A 20,480-nucleotide genomic window follows, 5' to 3' on the forward strand; every position below is an offset into this window, starting at 1 on the left:
AATTGAATGTCCGCAGTTGAAGTATTGGCCATGCAAGTTTCGAATCATGCTAATATTTTTGTTTTCAGTTCATCCCTACAGGAATGAAGTTATTAACGGTATGAATGGCATGTAAACATCACTGACGGAGTGGATTCCTTAAAAACATCAGGTGGGCCCCACCTAACTCACAGCCCAAAATCAGAATTTTCCAGTCAATCCTAAACCCTGCTTTGTATATCATTCATTTCCATCGGTCCAATAAATGTCCACCAATCAGATGGTCAGGTCACCAAATAAGCTTAATTTTGTATCATAATACATTTAAACTGGGTCCCATAAGAATTACTTGTATGGGCCATGTATGCTTTGTAGGTAATTTAAAAGCACCCGAGTATCATCAACCATGGTCGGCCAGAGTATCATATTTTATTGGCATTTCAAAACCGAAACTCCCTCGCGCCCGCGAATACGTGGAGAAACCGCTACGCCACGAAATTCCCAATCCTTCTGATGCAGGGGAGAAAAAGCCGGAGAAGAAGCAGAAGCGAAGAAAAACGGTACTCTCTCTCTCTCTCGATCTCGAAATCCCGATATTTCGAGGTGTCTCTCCCTCTCTCTCTCTCTCTCCAACAGATCTCCGCAGGTACTTTGTTTTGAATGTGTCCTTTTCATGCCCTCGTTCCTTTTCTTTTGTATGAAAAAATGCTGTAATCTCTGCATTTTTAGCATTTTAAAATGATTTTGTAGTGATTTTGGGAGAGGGATTGGTTCTGTTTCGGGAAATCTCAAATGGGCTTTGCTTATTTTCTGATTATTTCGCTTCTGGTTTGAGATTTATAGGATTTATTTTTTATTTTGTTTTTAGAGATTGTGGTTTGAACGTGTTGTTTTCGTGTTAGAATCTTGGAATATTTTCATATGTGTTTTTGTTTTTGGAGATTTCTGTTTTTTTCGTTTGTGTTTGTGTTTTTTTTTTTTTTTTCTTTTTGGGAGGGGGTGGAGGTGGTTTACATGCTATTTTGGATTGGAATCATGGAAAATTGCAAATGGGTTTTGATAATTTTTTCCTTATGGTTTGAAATTTCTAGGATTTTAGAGATGGGTATTCGGAGTGTGTTGTCCGATGATGATCAAATCTTGGAAGATGTCATGTGGGTTTCTCTCAAGTTATGAGACATAACGCATTTGTTTTCGTGTTGGAATCTTGGAGTATTTTCGTGTGTTTTTGTTTTTGAAGATTTCTGGTTTTTTTTTGAGGGGGTGGAGGTGGTTTACATGCTATTTTGGATTGGAATCATGGAAAATTGCAAATGGGTTTTGATAATTTTTCCTTTTGGTTTGAAATTTCTAGGATTTTAGAGATTGGTATTCCGAAGCATGTTGTTTGACTATCAAATCTTGGAAGATGTCATGTGGATTTCTCTTAAGTCATGAGACAACACATTTAATGAAAATAGGATGCGGTTTTTCTTCTCATGTACATTGAATCTTGCCACAGAATTGCCCATCTTCAGTTTTGGTTTGCATTTTATGTGGTGTGAGTGGTTTTGTGTAATTCAAATGCATCATGCTGCGTGTTTTCGCCTTTATATTGTATTTTTCATGAATTATTCTCTTTTCATTGTAATTGTTGATCTTGCACTTGTTGGTCTAGTTTCATGAGTTATTTGTAGTCTATTTACACTCTTTCTTTCAAATTGTTTGGATTTCCTGTGCATAACCTCTAGGAAGACAGTTTTTTGAAGAAAAGAATCATGTTTTTTTTTTTTTTTTTTTAAAATTTTTTTTAAGGTAATTTTTTTATTGATAATAAAAGTTTTATTAAAGCATCCTAAAGATCTAAAAGGAAACAGAGGATAGAGGATCCATCAAGGAAATGGATGCAATTCCCTTATACAAAGATATGATCTATGGACCCATCCTTAGTGACTCAGCTGTACAATTCGATTATCAATTTATGCATAAAAACTGATCTCTTGTGATCGAGAGAGGAGTCTCAGATTGTTGAAAATGAAAGCTAGCTTCCAATGGCGACGGAGAGCTTCTAGAGTCCCCAAGCAGTTGCATTCTTGTAATCTCCTTCAACTGTAAGCAGACATCAATATGATTCACAGAAACTCCAAGCCATCCTTTAAACAAGAAGGAATTCAAACCCTTTGAAGGAGATCTTGGTATAGGAAGAATAAAAAAAAAATGAATTGAGTGTTGTTGGCCAAATAGTGGTGGCAATTTGGTAAAGAGCAAGAGGCTTTGTGGAGACAGTTCATCAATGACAAGGCTGAATTTATGGGAATTCAAGATGCTAGTTAGTGTCTTAATCACTGCAAATGAGTTGGCGAAATATTCTATAAAAGGTGTAAGATTCAAAGTTGGAAATGGAGAAGGATACATTTTGTGGAAGATCTTTGGCTTGAAGATGAGACTTTGGTCAATGGATTCCCGAGGTTATATTCAATTGGCAGCGAAAATCTGCCATTCAAGAAGTCTTCAAAGTAACCAATGGCAAAGTTGAATTTATGGAATTTCGAGATGCTAGTTAGTGTCTTAATCATTGCAAAGGAGTTGGCAAAATATTCTACAAAAGGTATAAGATTCAACATTGGAAATGGAGAAGAATACGTTTTGTGGAGGATCTTTGGCTCGAAGATGAGACTTTGGTCAATAGATTCGTGAGGCTATATTCAATTGCCAGTCAAAATTTTCCATTCAAGAAGTCTTCAAAGTAATAAATGACAAGGTTGAATGTATGGAATTTCGAGGTGGGGATTGAATGCCTACCAGCGAAAACTTCTTGTGGCCACAAAGCCACACACACACACACACACAAATCTAGGTCTATGTGACCTTATGAACATGTTGGGTGGCAAATAAACATCATGGTGGGCTTTAGGGAGGTTTCAATGGTGGTGTCATTATCATCACTGTTTCCTATGGTGTGATCCACTAGAGCTTTGGATCCGCCTCGTTTTTGGGCTCATATTCTAAAATGATATGGCAAAATTGATGAACGACGTGGATAAAGCACGTACATTACGGAGGGCCCCACATAGCTCCTGCTAGGACCAAGTCCATCCTGGCTGCAATCTGCCTACCAAATGGTAGGCTTTGCACAACATTCGTGGGTTTTTAGTCCTACAATTGGGGCCAATGTATTGGTAATATAGACTGTTGGACTGTTTGTGTCCCATCTTGGATGGATGATCCGGTAGAAATCATTTAGAATAAGAACTGCTGATATGTTTCTCCTATCAAAGTTGTAGTTGTAGTCAACAAGTTCAAAGATTAAAATCAAAGGTATTTGGTAATGGTAATGGTGGCAATAACAACCACCATCGTTACCTTTACGATCTGAGTCGTAACGACTGTTATGGCCCCTACAACAACCGTTATGGTCTCTTTTTTTATTGAAAGAAAAAACCTAAAAAAATTGTACCTACCCTATAATGTCAAAAAAAAAGTCTGAAAACCTATATTTGCCCCATAACAGACCATTACGGGGTTGTTACGACATTTACAGGGGGCGTAACCAATGTTGTCAAAAGCGATCGCATAATGCGATCCATATGTCGCATATGCCATATGGATGGTATGCGATCGCATATCGGATAAAGCGATCACATATGCGATTATGCGATCGCATAACTTTCCATTTTTTTGTGATTTTTTTCATTTTTCATTTTTTTTTAATTAAAAAAAAGTTGTGCGATCACTTATGTGATTGTGTGATTGCATAAGCGATTGCAAAAGATCGCTTATGCCATTTGACAACATTGGGTGTAACAGGTCATTAACGACAGTCACATGTCATTTTTTCCATAATAGCTATTACGGTTGTTATGACCTCGTAATGTGTGATGGTTATCACCGTTACCTTTACGACACACCATGGTTAAAATTATACCATCAATAAAGCCTCTGTTAGTTTTGCTTTTCGCTTCTTCCCTTTCCCTTTTGTTTTCTCTTCTCCTTTGATTGAAATTTTAGTGATCTTTCAAAAAAAAAAAAGCGTTCAGTGCAGAATTGAGTTTCTCGTCCAGTGGATTTGATCCATAGTTAGGGGACAATACATACCAAAAGGTTCGAAGAAGGAATGCACAAAAGAGTATATACCCAACCCACCCTTCTGTATAACTTATTCAAATTAGTGAAGCAGCTGGATGCATAAGGGAAATGCATATTTGTGAGACCCAATGTTTTCAGTAACGCTGTAGCGCTACGTAGTGTAACTCCCTGGTAGCATAAGCTACAGTGCATGTAGCGTTCGCTACATGTAGCATAGCATAGTGTGTACCGTAGATAGTAGCACAAGCTACTTGAAATCTCATTTTTTAAGGTATTTTTTTCTATGTTAGTTTAACACCTATTTTAAAATGGTGATAACTTATACTTATGACACATGGCACTATATTAAACTAATCTGGACCATACAAATTGTGATCTATATCATGGATAGAGCACATAAATCAATCCGGACCATCTAAATTGTGGTCTATATCATGAATTTTTGATGTTTTAATAAATAAATAAAAAAGAAGTCACACTTAGAGATGTCTAAAGGCACAGAGAGAGAGAGAGAGAGAGAGAGAGAGAGAGAGAGAGAGAGAGAGAGAGAGAGAGAGAGAGAGAGAGAGATTTTGCATGGAAATTGCCACGCTAAACGCTACATGCTATTTAAAACACTAGTGAGGCCTTAGTATTGGGATGCATAGCGGAGTCAACCTTAGTCAGGATGCATAGGGGAGTCTTCAAAGTAATCAATGACAAGGTTGAATTTAGTGTCCTAATCATTGTAAAGGACTTGGGAAAATATTCTATAAAGGTATAAGATTCAACGTTGGAAATGGAGAAGGATACTTTTTGCGGAAGATCTTTGGCTAGAAGATGAGACTTTGGTCAATAGATTCCCGAGGCTATATCCAATTGCCATCCAAAATCTGGCATTCGAGCAATCTTCAAAGTAATCAATGAAAAGGTTGAGTTTATGGGATTGCGAGCGCTAGTTAGTGGCTTATTTCTTTCTAAAGAGGATGAGAGAATATGGGCTCAATCGTCAGTGGCTCCTTTTTTAGCCAAACTTTACCATGAGGTCATACAACCTTCAACCTTGAGCTATTTGAAAGTTTGGGGATTACATGAGCTTTCTTGTGTTGAAACTTTTTGTTGGGAAGTGATAGCTCACAAAATCCTAACTCTGGAATCTAGATAATCACTAAAAGAGAAATTTCGCACTTGTTAATATGTGCATGATGTTCCAAAAGGATTCAAAATCAGTCAATCATCTTTTCATTCACTGCAGTGTGGCGTGGAAATTTCGGGTGAATTCTTTCTCCTTTTTGAAGTTTGATTAGACCATGCCAAGTTCGTTAGGATTAATGATTGAAGGGTGTAATGTCAGTCTTATTAACCTTGAGTAAAATCCTTTGCCAGATGTTACCTTTAGCAATTATGTGGGAATATGGAAAGAAGTAGAAGAATCTTTGAACATTGCCAAACTAGTTTCGGGTGGTAGGTATTTAGAAGAATTGTGAGATCCTTAGGAAGCTAGGCTTCTGTTTACAAAGAATTCTTTAGGGTTAGATCATCATATTTCTAGAAGAATTGGAGGGAGGCAGTGCTCGATTGTCATCGTTGGCGTTAGTAGGTGAATTCGCTTGTCCACCTACCAATATGATAAGGGGTGTTTGGCATATATCAGCTTGTTATTAGCTAAATTTGTCTCAGTTAGAAAAAAAAGTGCCAGAAAAATAGAAAAAAATGGGGAAATAAAAATCTATGTCATTTATTTATTTATTTTGGACATGTATTTAATAGTGTAATGTGCCATTCTTTGGTAAGCATGCTGTTTGTCTGGCCACCTATTATACCAACCAATTTGATTTGATACTTTCCCATTTTTTCCCTTGTATGATACTCTTATGGGCGTATAATGCTCGATACTCTTGCGGTTAGAAAATTGGGCATGTGGCATATGTTAACTCAAAATTAACCAATTAAATTATGAAGTCTGTTGTTGCTAAGTCACAACCAAAAATTAAGTAGTTTGAATGATCTTAACCATTGATTTTTTTTATTTTTTTTTTAAATTATTATGGGAGGGATGTGCTAGGCTCATGCGAAAATGGAACGCACAGGGGCTTAGTGCAAGCTACTGTAGTGGCCCTCCCCCATAAGAAACTAATTTAATATCATATGAGCCAATCAAGGTATTCCGTAATGGCAACGATGGCTATAATGGCCACCATTGTTACTTTTATGATACGAGCTGTTATGGCGCCCATAACCGCTGTTATGATCTCTCTCTCTCTCTCTCTCTCTCTCTCTCTCTCTCTCTCTTTCTTAAAACACCCCCACAGCCCACCCCCCCGTAAAACTTATATCCGCCCCGTAATGTTGAAAAAACATATCTGAAAAATCTATATCTGCTCATGAATAGACCATTTTTGGGTTGTTACGGCCTTTACAGGAGGCATAATGGGCCATTAACAATGGTTATAGGTTATTTTTCTCCATAACAGCTGTTACAACCCCCTAACGTGTAACAGTTGCCACCGTTACCTTTACGTGATGGCCTCTACGGCCTCGTTACAACTTACAACCTTTATGGCACACCATGGAGCCAATGACCCATATATCTAATTGTTGTTTTGCGGATGCTTGTTTTTTAAATAGGACCATTGGATATTTTTCATTCTTCATTGTCTAATAAATGTCTACCGATTTGATAGTCAGATGACGAAATAAGCATAATTTTTTTCTCATTATATTAGTGGGATGAATGTAATAGAGTACATGAATTTGACGCCGATTTGGGGCATTGAGGGGTCCCCAAATCGGCGACACTATTAATCCAAATTTAATTTTTATTTTTTAAAATTTATTGGGGAAGATGATGTCAAATGGTTAGGGATATGCGTTAGTGGGATGGGTGCCATAGCGTGCATGAGTTTGGGCGCATTTGAGTGACCACCCAAACTGCAAAATCATTCATCTGAGTTTAATTTTAATTTTTTCTTGTAATTACCTGGGAGAGTGATATCAAATGCTTAGGGATATGCATTAGTGGAATGAATGCCACATTACATGAATTTCAAAACTATTTGGAGGCATTCGAGCGGCCCCTAAATTGGCAATATTATTCATCCAAATATAATTTTATTTTATTTTTCTTAATATTTCATAGGGGGAATGATGTCAAATGCTTAGGGATGTGCATTAGGGTGATGAGTGATATAACTTGCATGAATTGTGGGTTAATTTAAGATCAATTTAAGCCTGTTAGGTTAAAAAAATCATTAGACAAGCCTACTGTTACACCATTGTAAGCATGTTCAAAACCACAAAAGAATATATACTTGAAATCCTCTAAATATTCAAACTTTTCCCATATTTTTCAGTATTTTAGTGGATTTTTTAAACTGTTACGGGGGTGTACTGGTCATTACGCCCCCTGTTATGGGCCGTTACACCTAATGATAACGGTGGGGATTGTTACGGCCACCATTACCATTATAATGCACCTTTATTTGGATGGTTAGTTGGAAAAAAAAGAAGTGCTTACTACCGTTGGCTTGAGGAACAAACAAATGATCATCCCAAAGAAGTGAGGAAATCCCAACCCAAGTCTCTTTACATCATAAATGCCAAAGAGTTTGAAAAAGAGACTGAGGAGGATTTGACGGTGTATGCCCTTGTGGCTAGGGAGATGACACCCGAAGTGAGAGTAGAGTTGCCATCTGAGGCGAGTGCGGTTGTTAAGGTGTTCAACGATGTCTTTCCTGATGACTTACTGGATGAGCTTCCACCCATGAGCATTTAACATACCATTGATCTTGTCCTTGGGGCGAAACTACCAAACCTTTCTCATTATCGAATGAACCCTACATAGTATGTAGAGTTGAAGCAGGTACATGAGCTCCTTAGGAAGGGTTTCATTCAAGAGAGTTTGAGTCCATGTGCCGTGCCATTGCTTCTCATGCCCAAGAAAGATGACACTTGGCGCATGTGTGTGGATAATATGACCATTAATAAAATCATAGTCAAGTATTGGCTTCCTATATCGCGTCTTGATGATATGCTAGATATGATGACCAATGTCACAATATTTTTGAAGATAAACCTTAAAAGTGGGTATCATCAAATACGTATACGCCCAAGAGATGACTAGAAGACAACTTTTAATACGAGGGATGGGCTATATGAGTGGCTAGTCATGCCTTTTGGCTTGACTAATGCCTCGAGCACATTCATGAAAGTGATGATCCATGTGTTGAGACCATTTTTGGGTAAGTTTCTTGTTGTGTACTTCGACGACATCCTTATCTATAGTACATCAAAGGAACGACCTCTCTACCATCTGAGGCAAGTTTGCGGGGTCCTCAAAACTAAAAATCTTTATGTCAACCTTAAGAAGTGCAGATTCATGTCAGAGAGCATTATTTTCTTAGGGTTCATAGTATCATTTGAGGGCATGAGAGCGGAACATTCATGAGGTTTGAAGCTTTCATGGCTTAGCAACTTTCTATAGGTGGTTCATTAGAGGATTTAGTTTCATCATGGCTCCCATCACCGATCGCATAAAGAAAGGGGAGTTCACATGGACTAAAGCAGCCTCTAGAGTATTTAAGGAGATAAAGGACAAAATGAGCGAAGTTCCCGTCATGCGTCTTCCAGACTTCTCTAAAGAAGTCTTTGAAGTTGCGTGTGATGCATCTGGTGTGGGTATAGGTGAAGTGTTTAGTCAAGAAGGGCATGCTTACTTTAATGGGAAGTTGAATGAGACAAAGCAACGGTACTCTACCTATGACAAGGAGTTCTATGCGGTAGTCCAACCCTTGAGACATTGGTGACACTATTTACAACGCCTCAAAATTTCGGTTCTCGTGTATCACACGATGGGCCGAGTTCCTGGGTGTTAACTTGAATATGTTAAGGACATAATCCCACATATTCCTTTCATTCACACGCAATCACAATTCTCATGGCATTCATAGCATAATCGATGGAAAGTAAAAATCTTATTCCATTACAAGTTCGAATCTACGTTCCATCACATAGTTCTTAAACATCTAAATAATAAAGTTCAAGTATTGTCCTCCCATTGAGGGCTTATTACATCTTTAAACAAAATCAATCCAAACCTAGAATGCAAAGGAATAAAATCTCTCTTAGGCCGGATCGGCTTCATCATCTACCATTTGTTGCCACGACCCTTCATAGTCCTATTCTTGAGGCTCAATCTCTTTTACCGGATTCTCACCTGCGTCACCCATGATTGTTTTTTCTAACAAGAGGAGTGAGTTGCCATGGTTCAACTCAGTGAGGGCACCCCTCTAAGATTATCACAATAATAGCATATTCAATTCATCATAACAAAACAAAACATCCATGTAAAGTCTTGATTAATGCAATGCATGATATGCATGCTCTGATGAAGGCACCTTGGCTAAAAATAAGATGGTGAAGAGAGAACCCCCCATTACAACTTCAACGTTAGCCCCTACTCATCAGAGTTTGTGAAGCGGGAACTCCCCATTATAACTTTGCATGTGAAGAGAGAACCCGCCCCGCCCCCTCCCCCCATTACAAATTCACACTAAAATACCCAACTAATGAAAGCGGGAAACCCCCATTACAACTTCCATTAGATAGTGCACAACTGGAAGTGAGAACCTCCCATTACAACTTCCATTGTAACACCCACGGGACTGATCCACCAAGTCAGATCCCAGTGAATGCATGATTAGTCTCACCTTTAATTAATTTGATTTGGCATCTTGCCGGTTTAATAGTGCACACAATCATCAAGTCACCACTTCACCCCATTCGATGGTCCACCACACCCTGGAATAGCCGTTACCCTTCGCACTATGGCCACTAGTGGAGGGACGTACATACCCTAGCCGTGATGCTACACATGACTCTAATCCCACATCATCCATACATGGATCCAAACAATCCAACCATCAGATCCTCCACAATACACCACAATCCATGCACATGGACATTCCATTTCAATTCAACAATATAAACCACATGGGTTTCACAATTCCATATCATGCTCCTAAACACATGGGATGAGGGGTTTCCTTTTGATGTGGCATTCTAAATATATATGTATATCGTCACCACATCACATGGGCGTGCCATGTCCATCATCATAGCATATTCAACATGAAGGCATACATATTTTCCACATTGTTTCGTCATGTACACAATTTCATCTACAATTCCATGTTCCAACGTCCAAACATGTAACATTCTCATGTTTAACAAAAAGTCTAGCAACATATCATCACAAGGGCTATTGACAATTGGGCCAAAGCCTGGAGATCATATTCCACTTTCCTCTTACATTAATAAAGAGATGAAAGAAGGGAAGTACTCTTCTTTGAGCCAAATTTATCTTGGCTTCTACTCCACTAAATTTCTTCACATCTAAGGATCTAATTATAATCTCTGTTTAGATTCTTCCTTGTCTGTGAGTAGCTTTGCTTCCCAAGTGTGTGTTATTCCGCACATTGTCTTGCTCTTCAAATATCGGATTTTCTTCATGAAAGTGAGGCCTTCCCATCCATTGTATCTGCCTTCATCCCACCACTCTGCCACAAACATATAGAATCTGGAATAAACTAACAACATGTTTTCAAATCTAAAAGGAAACGGACCTTTTACTAATCCATGTCAATCCAAAATAATAATCAGACAACAGCATTGGAAGGATGGAAGCTGATGATTTTGGAAAGTGTTCGTCCCTTTGTTTCAAAACTAAAAACTGATCTGGCTTGCATTTCATCACCTTCGATTGCTTGTTTAATCAGGTATATGCCCCTGGCGCTTCGTCACCTCCATATTCGAAAACAGCGTCCCTCACTTCATTTCAAAAGGCCTTTCTGACCAGTCAGCCTTGTTGACAGGAACGGAATTAAAAAAAAAGGAAGCCATCCAAGGTAGCCCTCTTGCCCTCTAAGTCATAGGGCTCTCTCTTAATATTTGTCTTTTCTTAGCGAACCTTACACCATCATTTGTGGGCAATATTACTAGTCACCATTCTTTCAAACTGAGATTTTTGTTTATGTTTATTTAGATGCCAGATTGCTGAAATGTATTTGTCCCACAGCGATATCCTTGCTTGGAATGGGTTGTTCGCTACTCTCACATAGCAGATGGCTAATGGTGGTGACAAGTCACACATTGTTGCAGGTCATTCTCATTTTGAAGTGAGTTCTCTTTCTGTTTTACTCACGCTTACAAGCATTGCCATGTCAGTCAACCTGCGTAATATCAATTTCCTACTTATGCTGGGAAGTTGGGACTTTGGGCATTTAACCCAATCTCTGTGATTAAAAAAATATACTTCTGATTATCTGTGAAAAAAAAATAAATTCATTTTCTTGATTGCACCTTTCCTTCTTCTCTGATGCTGCTTGGTGATGTTTCCTAATGGATACTGGCAAATGCAGATGGGAACCCTAGATGGCAGATCAGAAAATGAGTTCGAGGATGAGAGTCTTGTTAGCCCTGTGTCACTTGCTAGAAAGATGCATGGTTTTCATATAAGCCAGCACATTTCCTTTCCGGACTCTTCACAAGTATGGAGCATCGAATATATGAGGACTAGAATATTCAGGAGCCTGAAGATTGTAATGTTCTCGTCCAAAATTAACTTGTTGTTTCCTTTTGGACCTCTAGCAATCTTGGTCCATAATCTGTCTGGCCATAATGTGAGTTCAACTATTCTTTATTTGGAATCTTTGTCCGCTCGGGTCAATTGTGTGTTGGCAAAGACGTTTGTATTTTATTTGTTATTGGAATTTAGATGCTCTTTGGGTGGTTGGTTTATTCTTAATGGATTGCAGGGATGGGTATTCTTTCTCAGCATGCTGGGTATAACTCCTATGGCTGAACGTTTGGGTTATGCTACTGAGTAAGGATCCTTTTATTCAACTGTCTCCCTGATCTTATGTATGTATTTTCGCTTTCATGGATCTTCACAAGTTCCCAAGACTTATCGTTCTCTTCTTCTAATGCAGGCAGCTAGCTTTCTTTACTGGACCCACAGGTAAATCTTTTATTATATTTTGATCGGTAGGATGCAGTTTTTATTTTGCTATAATACCATGCAGTTCCTATAATAGTTGGTGTTAAATAGCTAGTGAAAGTGGCACTAGTGGTTCATGTCAGTGATCATGGGGTGCATTACACTGTCTTTGTCAATTCATTTTTTCATTTTTATTTTATGAAAGAGGGATTTATTATTGAAGGAGTCAAGACAAGCAAGTAAAAGAAAATGAAATTGGAAAGGAAACAGAGGTTAATCAACCAAGCAAGTAAAATGGTAGAGACACTTGATATAAAGATTTCAAGTATCTTCCGAAATCATTGTGTTCACCTGTATGTACTGGTATCTTCCATAGATGATATGGCTATATCAGCCCGATACAGGGCTAAATGGGATGATACGACCCCTTGTCGGTGGTGAATGATATGATGAGTCGACATCGATTTTTAAACCACGACTTGAAATTGGTGGCCATTAGTCTTTAGTGATGTATGCTAGATAGTCAACTAATGAGTGCACAGAGTAACTGAGAGTGACGACTTCAAGCCTTCTAACACATAGTTAGACCAATGGATTTTAGTCTATTATTATCATTCATCATTAGTTATTCTATTGGCTCATTGCATAGTGGAATTATTCTTTTGCAATGAGAAACTTCTCTAGGTAGGAGGAAAAGAGGGGATCGGTGGAGGCCAAGCATAGAGGAGTTGCTTGTTGACATCATATTTTAAAGATGATTTTATTTTTTGCTACTTTAGGATGCTTCTTAGAAGTTGTCTTTCATTTTTTTGCACACAGCTTGTAACTCACATCTAATTGCTTATTCCATTAGACAACGAAGCATGGTTTTACTGGTTTACATTTTATTTATGAAAAGCTACCATTGTGATTCATCTCACTGCACCCACACTCCACCCATCTTTTTTCATGGATTTTCAAACAATCTACATCTTCACCATGTAAAGTGCGTGTGGGTGGGTTTGTGTGTGCGTGTGCGTGTGATCATATAGAGTACCATACTTTAGTTTCATGACAATATGAGGGTGTTAGTCATTAGAGATAACAAAAGTGACAATCATGCCCTAATTCTCTTTTCCTTCTCTTTCCTTTCTCTTCCGCTCTCACTTTTTCCTTCTCTTCTATCTTTGTTCTCTTCTTCCCCCTTTCTTCTTTCTCCATTCTTAGTTTAATGCAGGGGCATTTTCACATCGGGCTTGAGTGGGTTAGCCTGTGGGATGCGGGGATACACTCGGGGTGGGCGGCTCGTGTGAGGCGATACCCATGTGATGTGGGGCCTACGAGGGGGCTCGGCTAAGGTCCTAACCCATGTGATGTGGGGCCCGAGTTATGAGATAGATGGATTAATTCGCCATGCTCTATCAATTCGAGCTTTTAGAGCAAGTGGTTAATTGTCCTGCATCAAATTGGTATCAGATCAGGAGGTCTCGTGTTTGAGACTCCTCACCGGGGGTGATTAATGCAGGGACATTTTCACACTAGGCTCGAGTGGTGTAGCTTGTGGGATGCGGGGATACACTCGGGGTGGGTGGTTTGTGTGAGGCGGTACCCATGTGATGCAGGGCCCACGAGGGGGGTTCGGCCGAGGTCGTAACTCATGCGATGTAGAGCCTGGGCTATGAGATAAAGGGATTAATTCGCCATGCTCTATCAGTTCGAGCTTTTAGAGCAAGTGGTTAATTGTCCTGCATCATAGTTGCTACCATGAAGAGGTATATATGGCTCCTACCTTTCTCCCAATTGTTGGCAAGGGGGTTGTGTAAGCTTCACACAACCATCTATAGTCTCAAGCAATCCCCACAAGCATGTTTCCAACGCTTTCTTCATGCTCTGTCGAAGTTTATAGCTACTCTCATAGTTGTGCTGATCATACTCTCTTCTTCAAAGATATGCTGTGGGAGTTTCTATTGTCATTGTTTATGTGGATGATATCATGATATCATTGCAACAGGTGATGATATTAAAGTCATTAAGTCCTTCAAGTCTCTTCTTGATACAAAATTTGATTTTAAAGATCTCGGCCCTTTTCTCTATTTATGGAGAATTGAGGTTGCCAGGTCAAGCATGGGATACTACACTCTTGATCTCCTCTGAGATAATGGATTACTTGGGGCTCAGCCCATCGACTCTCCCATTGAGCAGAATCACGGTCTATAGCTTGATAGTGGTGACTTTTTGGTTGACACCGACATGTATCAATGGCTAGTTATCAAACTCATCCATTTGACCATTGCTTATCGTGATATTGCCTATTTAGTGAGTGCAGTGAATCAATTCATGAACGCGCCTTGCACCAGTAACTTAGAAGTCATTTATCGTATCCTTGTATCCTGACATTACTCAAATGGTCACTTGGTTGAGGAATTCTCTATTCCAATTATCACCATCATCAATTTGAGGCCTATATGGATGAGCACTGGGCGGGCTCTATTTTTGGTCGGTGCTACATTTTTGGTTATTGCACTCTAATGGGTGGGAATGACATGAAAAAGGAAAAAAATAATATGTTGTGGCCCAAGCTAGTGTTGAAGCCGAATATTGGGCTATGGCTCATGGATTGTGTGAACTCCTTTGGTTGAAGACCTTGCTGACTAAGTTAGGTCTTCTTATCTCTTCACCTATGAAGCTTCATTGTGATAATCTTGCTACTATTTACGTTTCCTCAAATTCTATTTATCATGAGCATACCAAGCACATAGAGGTTGACTATCATTTTATTTGTGAAAAGGTGCCATTAAAGGATGTTTGCATGTCATATTAGAAGTCTAATGATCAACTTGCTGATTTGTTAACCAAAGGGATTGGTTGTCATTATGCCAAGTTGGGCATGTTTCACATGTGTTCCAAGTTGGGCATGCTTCACATGTCTTCCAAGCTGGGAATGATTGACATTTATACTCATGTTTGAGTGGGAGTGTACAAAAATATGCGTTTGTGTGTGTGCGTGTGTGCATGTGTGTTCCTGCTGAGTACCATACTTTCATTCCATTATAATATAGGAGTGTTATGGGGCTTACCAAATGACTATTGTAACCTAAGTGTCTTTCCCTTCTCTTTCCTTTTTCTTCCTCTCTTATTTCTTCTCTTTTCTCTTCTTCCTCCTTTCACCATTCTCTATTCTTTCTACTCACCATAAGCATGATTAAGGGCATGCATGTCATTCCTGTAGGCCGTTTTCTTATTTTCACTTGGTTGTGCACCATACCTAGTTGGGGGTGTAGGAAGGGATTACATTAGATGTTTATGATATTTTTAAACTAGGTGTTGTTGACGTTAATTTAGTCCCATGACAAAAAATCTTTGATATTCATACTTTATATCATCAACATACCTAGTCAAGCAACAAAGGGATGTTATTATTGAAATTAGTGGTAAATTGGTAGTGGAGATGTCTTAGACACAGTTAGACCCAAAGGAAAGAAGGTACTTCACTGTGAAAAAGAAATATTAACCACATCTTGGTGATCTCTTGATGTTTGCACTCAACAATACCATTTTGTTGAGCATCCGGACGTGACATGACAAAGAATCCCATGAGCACATAAAGAGGTTTTGTAAGAAACTCACTAGCACCTCCACATTGAAAGATTTTAATATGGCAATTAAGTTGATTTTCAACCATGCGATGGAAGTTTATAAAACGAGAAAGATAACATGATTTATGCTTCAATGGATAAAAACAAGTATATCAACTAAAATCATCAACGAAAATTACATGGAAGCAAAAATCAAAAGGAGAGGAAACATTCATAGGGACCCATAGGTGACAATGTACAAATTTAAGAAAAGAATATAATCTTTAATTATTAACTGCAAAAAGAAAGTTTTCAACTTCTTTCCATGTGACAACTCGTACATAGGGAAGAAGATTGGGATTAACACCAAAAACATTTTTGGACCTAAGAAAATGAAGAGAACAAGCCACAGGATGACCAAGATGTTGATGCCATATGGAGGACGAAGTAACTAACAAAGAAGACGATGCAACAGAAAGAGTAGAATCAGTTGATCGAAACATAGAGGTCACTAGATCTAGTTCCCTAACTAAGGAGTAGACCGATCTTCATATCCTTAACGAAGTCACCACCAGGAGTTAATTTAAAGCAATAGTGTGAAACTTTGGTAAGTTGAGAAACATATATGAGGATCTTCTAAGGAGAAGAAACATGTAAAGCATTTGGTACAAATTATTTTTTTTTGCAACACGCACACACACCCCACACACTCACGCTAGTGGAATTTCACCACCTATGGGTACTCGAACCCTTGACGGGGTGTTGAAACTCTTGAGAGTCTACCACCCGAACAAGAGTAAGGACCCAAGCATTTGGTACAATTATCCGACAATTAGTTGAGGGAATTAGACCGGATCTAGTATGAGAGACAAGAAGATAAGTACCTTACCAAAAATATCAAAATGTGAACCATTGTAAGGAGTAACTGAGAAAGCACACCGGGTTCATTGGTCATGTGAGAAGTAGCACCAATATAGGGCTCCACTTTGGCTCAAACGAGAAGCAAGAGATATTTTGAAAAGCTGCAAGTGCATGTAGTAGCTGGCTGGAATGTTAAGATGGATCATAGCAGGTGGCATGAGCTTGTGAGGGTTGATAAGGAGAAGTAACTAGTGAACGTGGGCGACAACATTGACAAGCCGAGTGAGTAGGGAACTGGAAAATCTCACAAATGATGGAAGGGGGTGCATTAAGAAAGCTATTGGAATGGAAGTAGATCGGCTAATAGCCAACACGATCTCTGGCTGGACATCCACATCGTCCCATACCAAACATGGCCACCACCTTGGCCACGGCCATCTTGCTAAGCATTGAAATCTGAACCACTGCTACAAATGTATCAACCACCGCTATTACAACTACCACCACGACCACGTTGAGAGAGAAGAGTTGAAGTCTGACTGGGCTCCTATGCAAAGCATTGTTGAAGATGAGCTTCTTACTAGAGAGAATGACATGTAACTCAGTATGGCAGAGTGTCAATAAATGGCTCATATTTGGGTCTAAGACTATTGTATATGTAGTTTAACTTGTCAATATCAAAGACATGATCCTTAATGGCATTAAGCTTATGTCCAAATGCTCTTGATATCACGCTAGTCAAAGATGGAGGAAGAGCCACGACAGAGCGACTGAAGTTGTTGTTTTCAAGGTTTAAAGTATTGTTCGAAACTAGTATGTATTGCCCGATACGTACCGATATTGGCCCCGGATTGGCTTGAAACAAGTCAATACAGAGCAGTACTTGGCAATAGGTAATGGTATTGGTGGTGAACGATATGTTTTGTAACACACCCATTTCAAACATTGGTTGAGCATGCATGATTGGGACTGGTGAGTAATGGTGGCCTCGGGCAGCTTGTGAGGTGTCTAGATCGAGAACCTATGCAAGTATTTCCTCAACAAGAGCGAAATTAATACATACATTAGGATTTGATCCACATATGCCACTTTCAAAATTTTGGGTTCTTCGGAGATAAGTCATGTAAAAGACAGGGAATTCAAAGGGAATGATCAATCAATTTCTTGGGTCTCTGCAAGTGCAGGAGAAGAAAAAACTAACCTTTTCACAAAAGACAATCATGTATGTTAATTTTATGGAAACTAAGTTGGTAACATTTGAAAGAGAGAGTAGGAGGTGGAAATAAAATTGTGGAGGAAGTGGTAAGAAAATCAGAGGGAGGAGTAGAAAAGGGTTAGAAGATGGAATAGAAAATTTATATTTTTTAAAATTTGTTTTTGAAAGATGGAAGGAAAAAGTTTTTTTTTTTTTTTGGGTACTCTTTAAAAAGGGTCAAGAAAGAAAAAGCTGTTCTACCCAAGGTTTGGGCGAACGCCTAGCATTGTGGGTTTGCTGCCCACAGACGTGGCTTCGATTCCCCTCCTCGTGCTTTACCCAGTGCATGTGGTTTGTGGGTGATTGTGTGTATCCGCAGGGAATAGTCTCGCCTTCAAAAGGGATGGAGACACCCTGTTGTCATGAAAAAAAAAAGAAAAGAAAAGAAAAGAAAAAGATGTTGAAGATGGAGAGAAAAGGAGGGATTGACTGGGCAAGGGTTCTTGAAGATAAGCTTCTTGCTGGAGAAGAATGACATGCAACTCGGTGAAGATATGTATGGATGGACGACATACAGAGAATTAGAGTTGTACATGAACTGAGTTAGCTCGATTAACTTGCTCGACTCGACTCGAAAAAGCTCGATTTGACTTGGTTCGATACTGAGTTCCGAACCGAGTCAATTTTTAGCTTGCCTGAGCTTGACTCGACTTGGATCGAACCTCAACTCGAATCGGCTCGGTGACTTGGTTATTTTGATATTGATGCTGCTCTCCAACTGTTTGATGAAATGACGCAATGAAGTGTTGTTTCGGGTGCATACATTCTTTGCGGGATCGGCTAGTGGCAAGGAAGGAATGGATACGAAACGAATCACTAAAAAAGAAACTCACATTATAAAACTGCCCTCAAATCATGATTTTGATGTGTGTTTGATGAAATACCTGTATATTGCTATTACTGTTTTGCATTGTGTGAAAAATTGAAGATGCACCATGTGTTTGAGAAAATGTTGCATAGGCTCGAACTCGCCTCAAATTGGCCCGCGCTGCTGACCGAATTGAGCCGAGCTGGCCAGACAGGCTCGAGGACCGAGTTGAGCCGAGTTTGAGCTGGGGTTAGCTATTGGCTGAGCCAAGCCGAGCTGTGCCAAGCTAGACTCGGTTCGACTCGTGTACAACTCTATAGAGAATAGGCTTGTTTGTAGTGTGGTAAAGGAAAGGAAAGGAAGCGTCATTTCACACGTAACTACCTTTGCTTTGTTTGCGAAACTTCTTTTTCAGTAAAGGCATTTTCCCATAGCACAAATTTTCTTGGAAAATGGTTCATTTATTTTCTCTACTCCCCCCTTAAGAAATGGCATTTCCAAAGAATGCTCTCATGCGAATAACACCACTGTTTCTCAAAACATACACCACAATAGTTCTTAGTAATCATTACCAAGCCTTTCCAGTCGATCTAGGATTTGAACAGTCCTGATCCATTAGAATGTTCATCCAACACTACTAAGAGTGGTTATTCAATTCTAGCACAAGTGCACGCGTGTCGCAGGGTTTAAACACCATCAGTGTTTCTAGTAAATATGTTGTGTTTCAAGCATCTAATCCCAATTTCCTGCATGCCCAATACAAATCCAGTGCTTAAAATGAATTTCAGCATCTAGAAAACAGTTTGCAATCTGGAACAATTTCCAGTGATCAATTAGAACTGAAACATACCAGATATCATGGAAGTATGGCTATGATGGAGAGGCGATCTTCAGTCTGAGTCAGAAGGTTCAAATAAACATAAGAAATTCTGAAACATATTCCCATTTATCAGGTGTTTCAAGAGTAAAAAGAAAGTTATCATATCCCTCTCCAACATGGGTGGTAAAAGCCTCTATAAAGTATAAACTCTAAAAAAATCAACCTTAAAATCTATAATATCTGAGCCATGGGCTGGCTTTAAACTTGGGGAGAGATCACTACTAAGAGAAAACCCTAAACAATACTACTAATTAAGACACAGTTGGGCCAATGGGAGGACTGAAGTGAAGCCTCCTGAACCTTCTTGTAGGATGGGAGTCATCACTATTACGAGTCCTGATTAAGTAGGTGTTGCTGACATCAGCATATCGGTGATGTCATACCTTATTCTCTTCCTCCAAACTGTATGTACAACCTTTCTATGGCTGCGGCTACTGTTGGGCTTTGGTGTGTGGCCCATTTTGGGGCCATTCTGGACCCACTTCCAGTCCTCTATGGCTGTTAGTTGTGTTGGGCTTGGTGTCTAGCCTGTTTTGGGGCCGTTTTGGACTGACTTTTGAGTCTCTACTTTTTTGAGTGGCATCCCACTTCTTCTAACCCACATCAAGCAGTACTCCCGAAATTCAGATAATGAGGTGCAGTTGTGTAGAGCTTTGGACATCATTATCTCTAGGATATTTGTTATTAATGGAACTTTTCATGCATTCATGCTCTGCCTTTGATTGCCTTCTCTTTGATTGCAGAGAACTTGCTCCGATTGCAATGGTAGTTTAGAAGTTGAGCAAACTCTGTAGTCTTATTAGTAGCCCTTCTGAGATACTCTCTCAATATTTTGGTGGTGCTCTAGAAGTTTTCATATGGGAGGAGTTGTCATCTGACTCATCTCTTTAAAGGTAAGAGTAAAATTTTAAGATCTAGGTGAACTGATTATACTTGACTGGATTTTATGGTCTCTTCCAGTGCAGATTGAAACGTGTACTGGTTGGAGACTGTTGGGGATTTTTTTAACTTCTGTTTAATTGATTCAGGACTGTTTTTAGAAAGATTTTAAGTCATTAAGTTGGGATAGGAAAGTCCAAAATGACGTCCGGGAAACTTCAAGT

The 20,480-nt window shown here is 39.2% G+C and overlaps 1 protein-coding gene across 5 annotated transcripts in view; it reads left to right on the top strand.

Moving 5' to 3' along the window:
* The first annotated feature begins 459 nt into the window (after window positions 1-459).
* Window positions 460-20,480, top strand: part of LOC131253473 (vacuolar cation/proton exchanger 3-like) — a 35,310-nt gene continuing 15,289 nt past the window's right edge. Inside the window, exons 1-6 of one of the 5 annotated variants that reach the window (XM_058254475.1) lie at window positions 460-625; window positions 10,800-10,928; window positions 11,066-11,198; window positions 11,442-11,702; window positions 11,838-11,905; window positions 12,012-12,040. In XM_058254475.1, coding sequence (XP_058110458.1) covers window positions 11,145-11,198; window positions 11,442-11,702; window positions 11,838-11,905; window positions 12,012-12,040 — 412 coding nt within the window. In that variant the 5' untranslated portion in view covers window positions 460-625; window positions 10,800-10,928; window positions 11,066-11,144. Of the gene's footprint in view, window positions 626-10,799; window positions 10,929-11,065; window positions 11,199-11,441; window positions 11,703-11,837; window positions 11,906-12,011; window positions 12,041-20,480 lie in introns of those variants that run through there. The other 4 variants (XM_058254472.1, XM_058254473.1, XM_058254474.1 and 1 more) reach the window with 4 other exon arrangements.

The sequence above is a fragment of the Magnolia sinica genome, chromosome 8, assembly GCF_029962835.1.
Source record: "Magnolia sinica isolate HGM2019 chromosome 8, MsV1, whole genome shotgun sequence".
Taxonomy (NCBI): domain Eukaryota; kingdom Viridiplantae; phylum Streptophyta; class Magnoliopsida; order Magnoliales; family Magnoliaceae; genus Magnolia; species Magnolia sinica.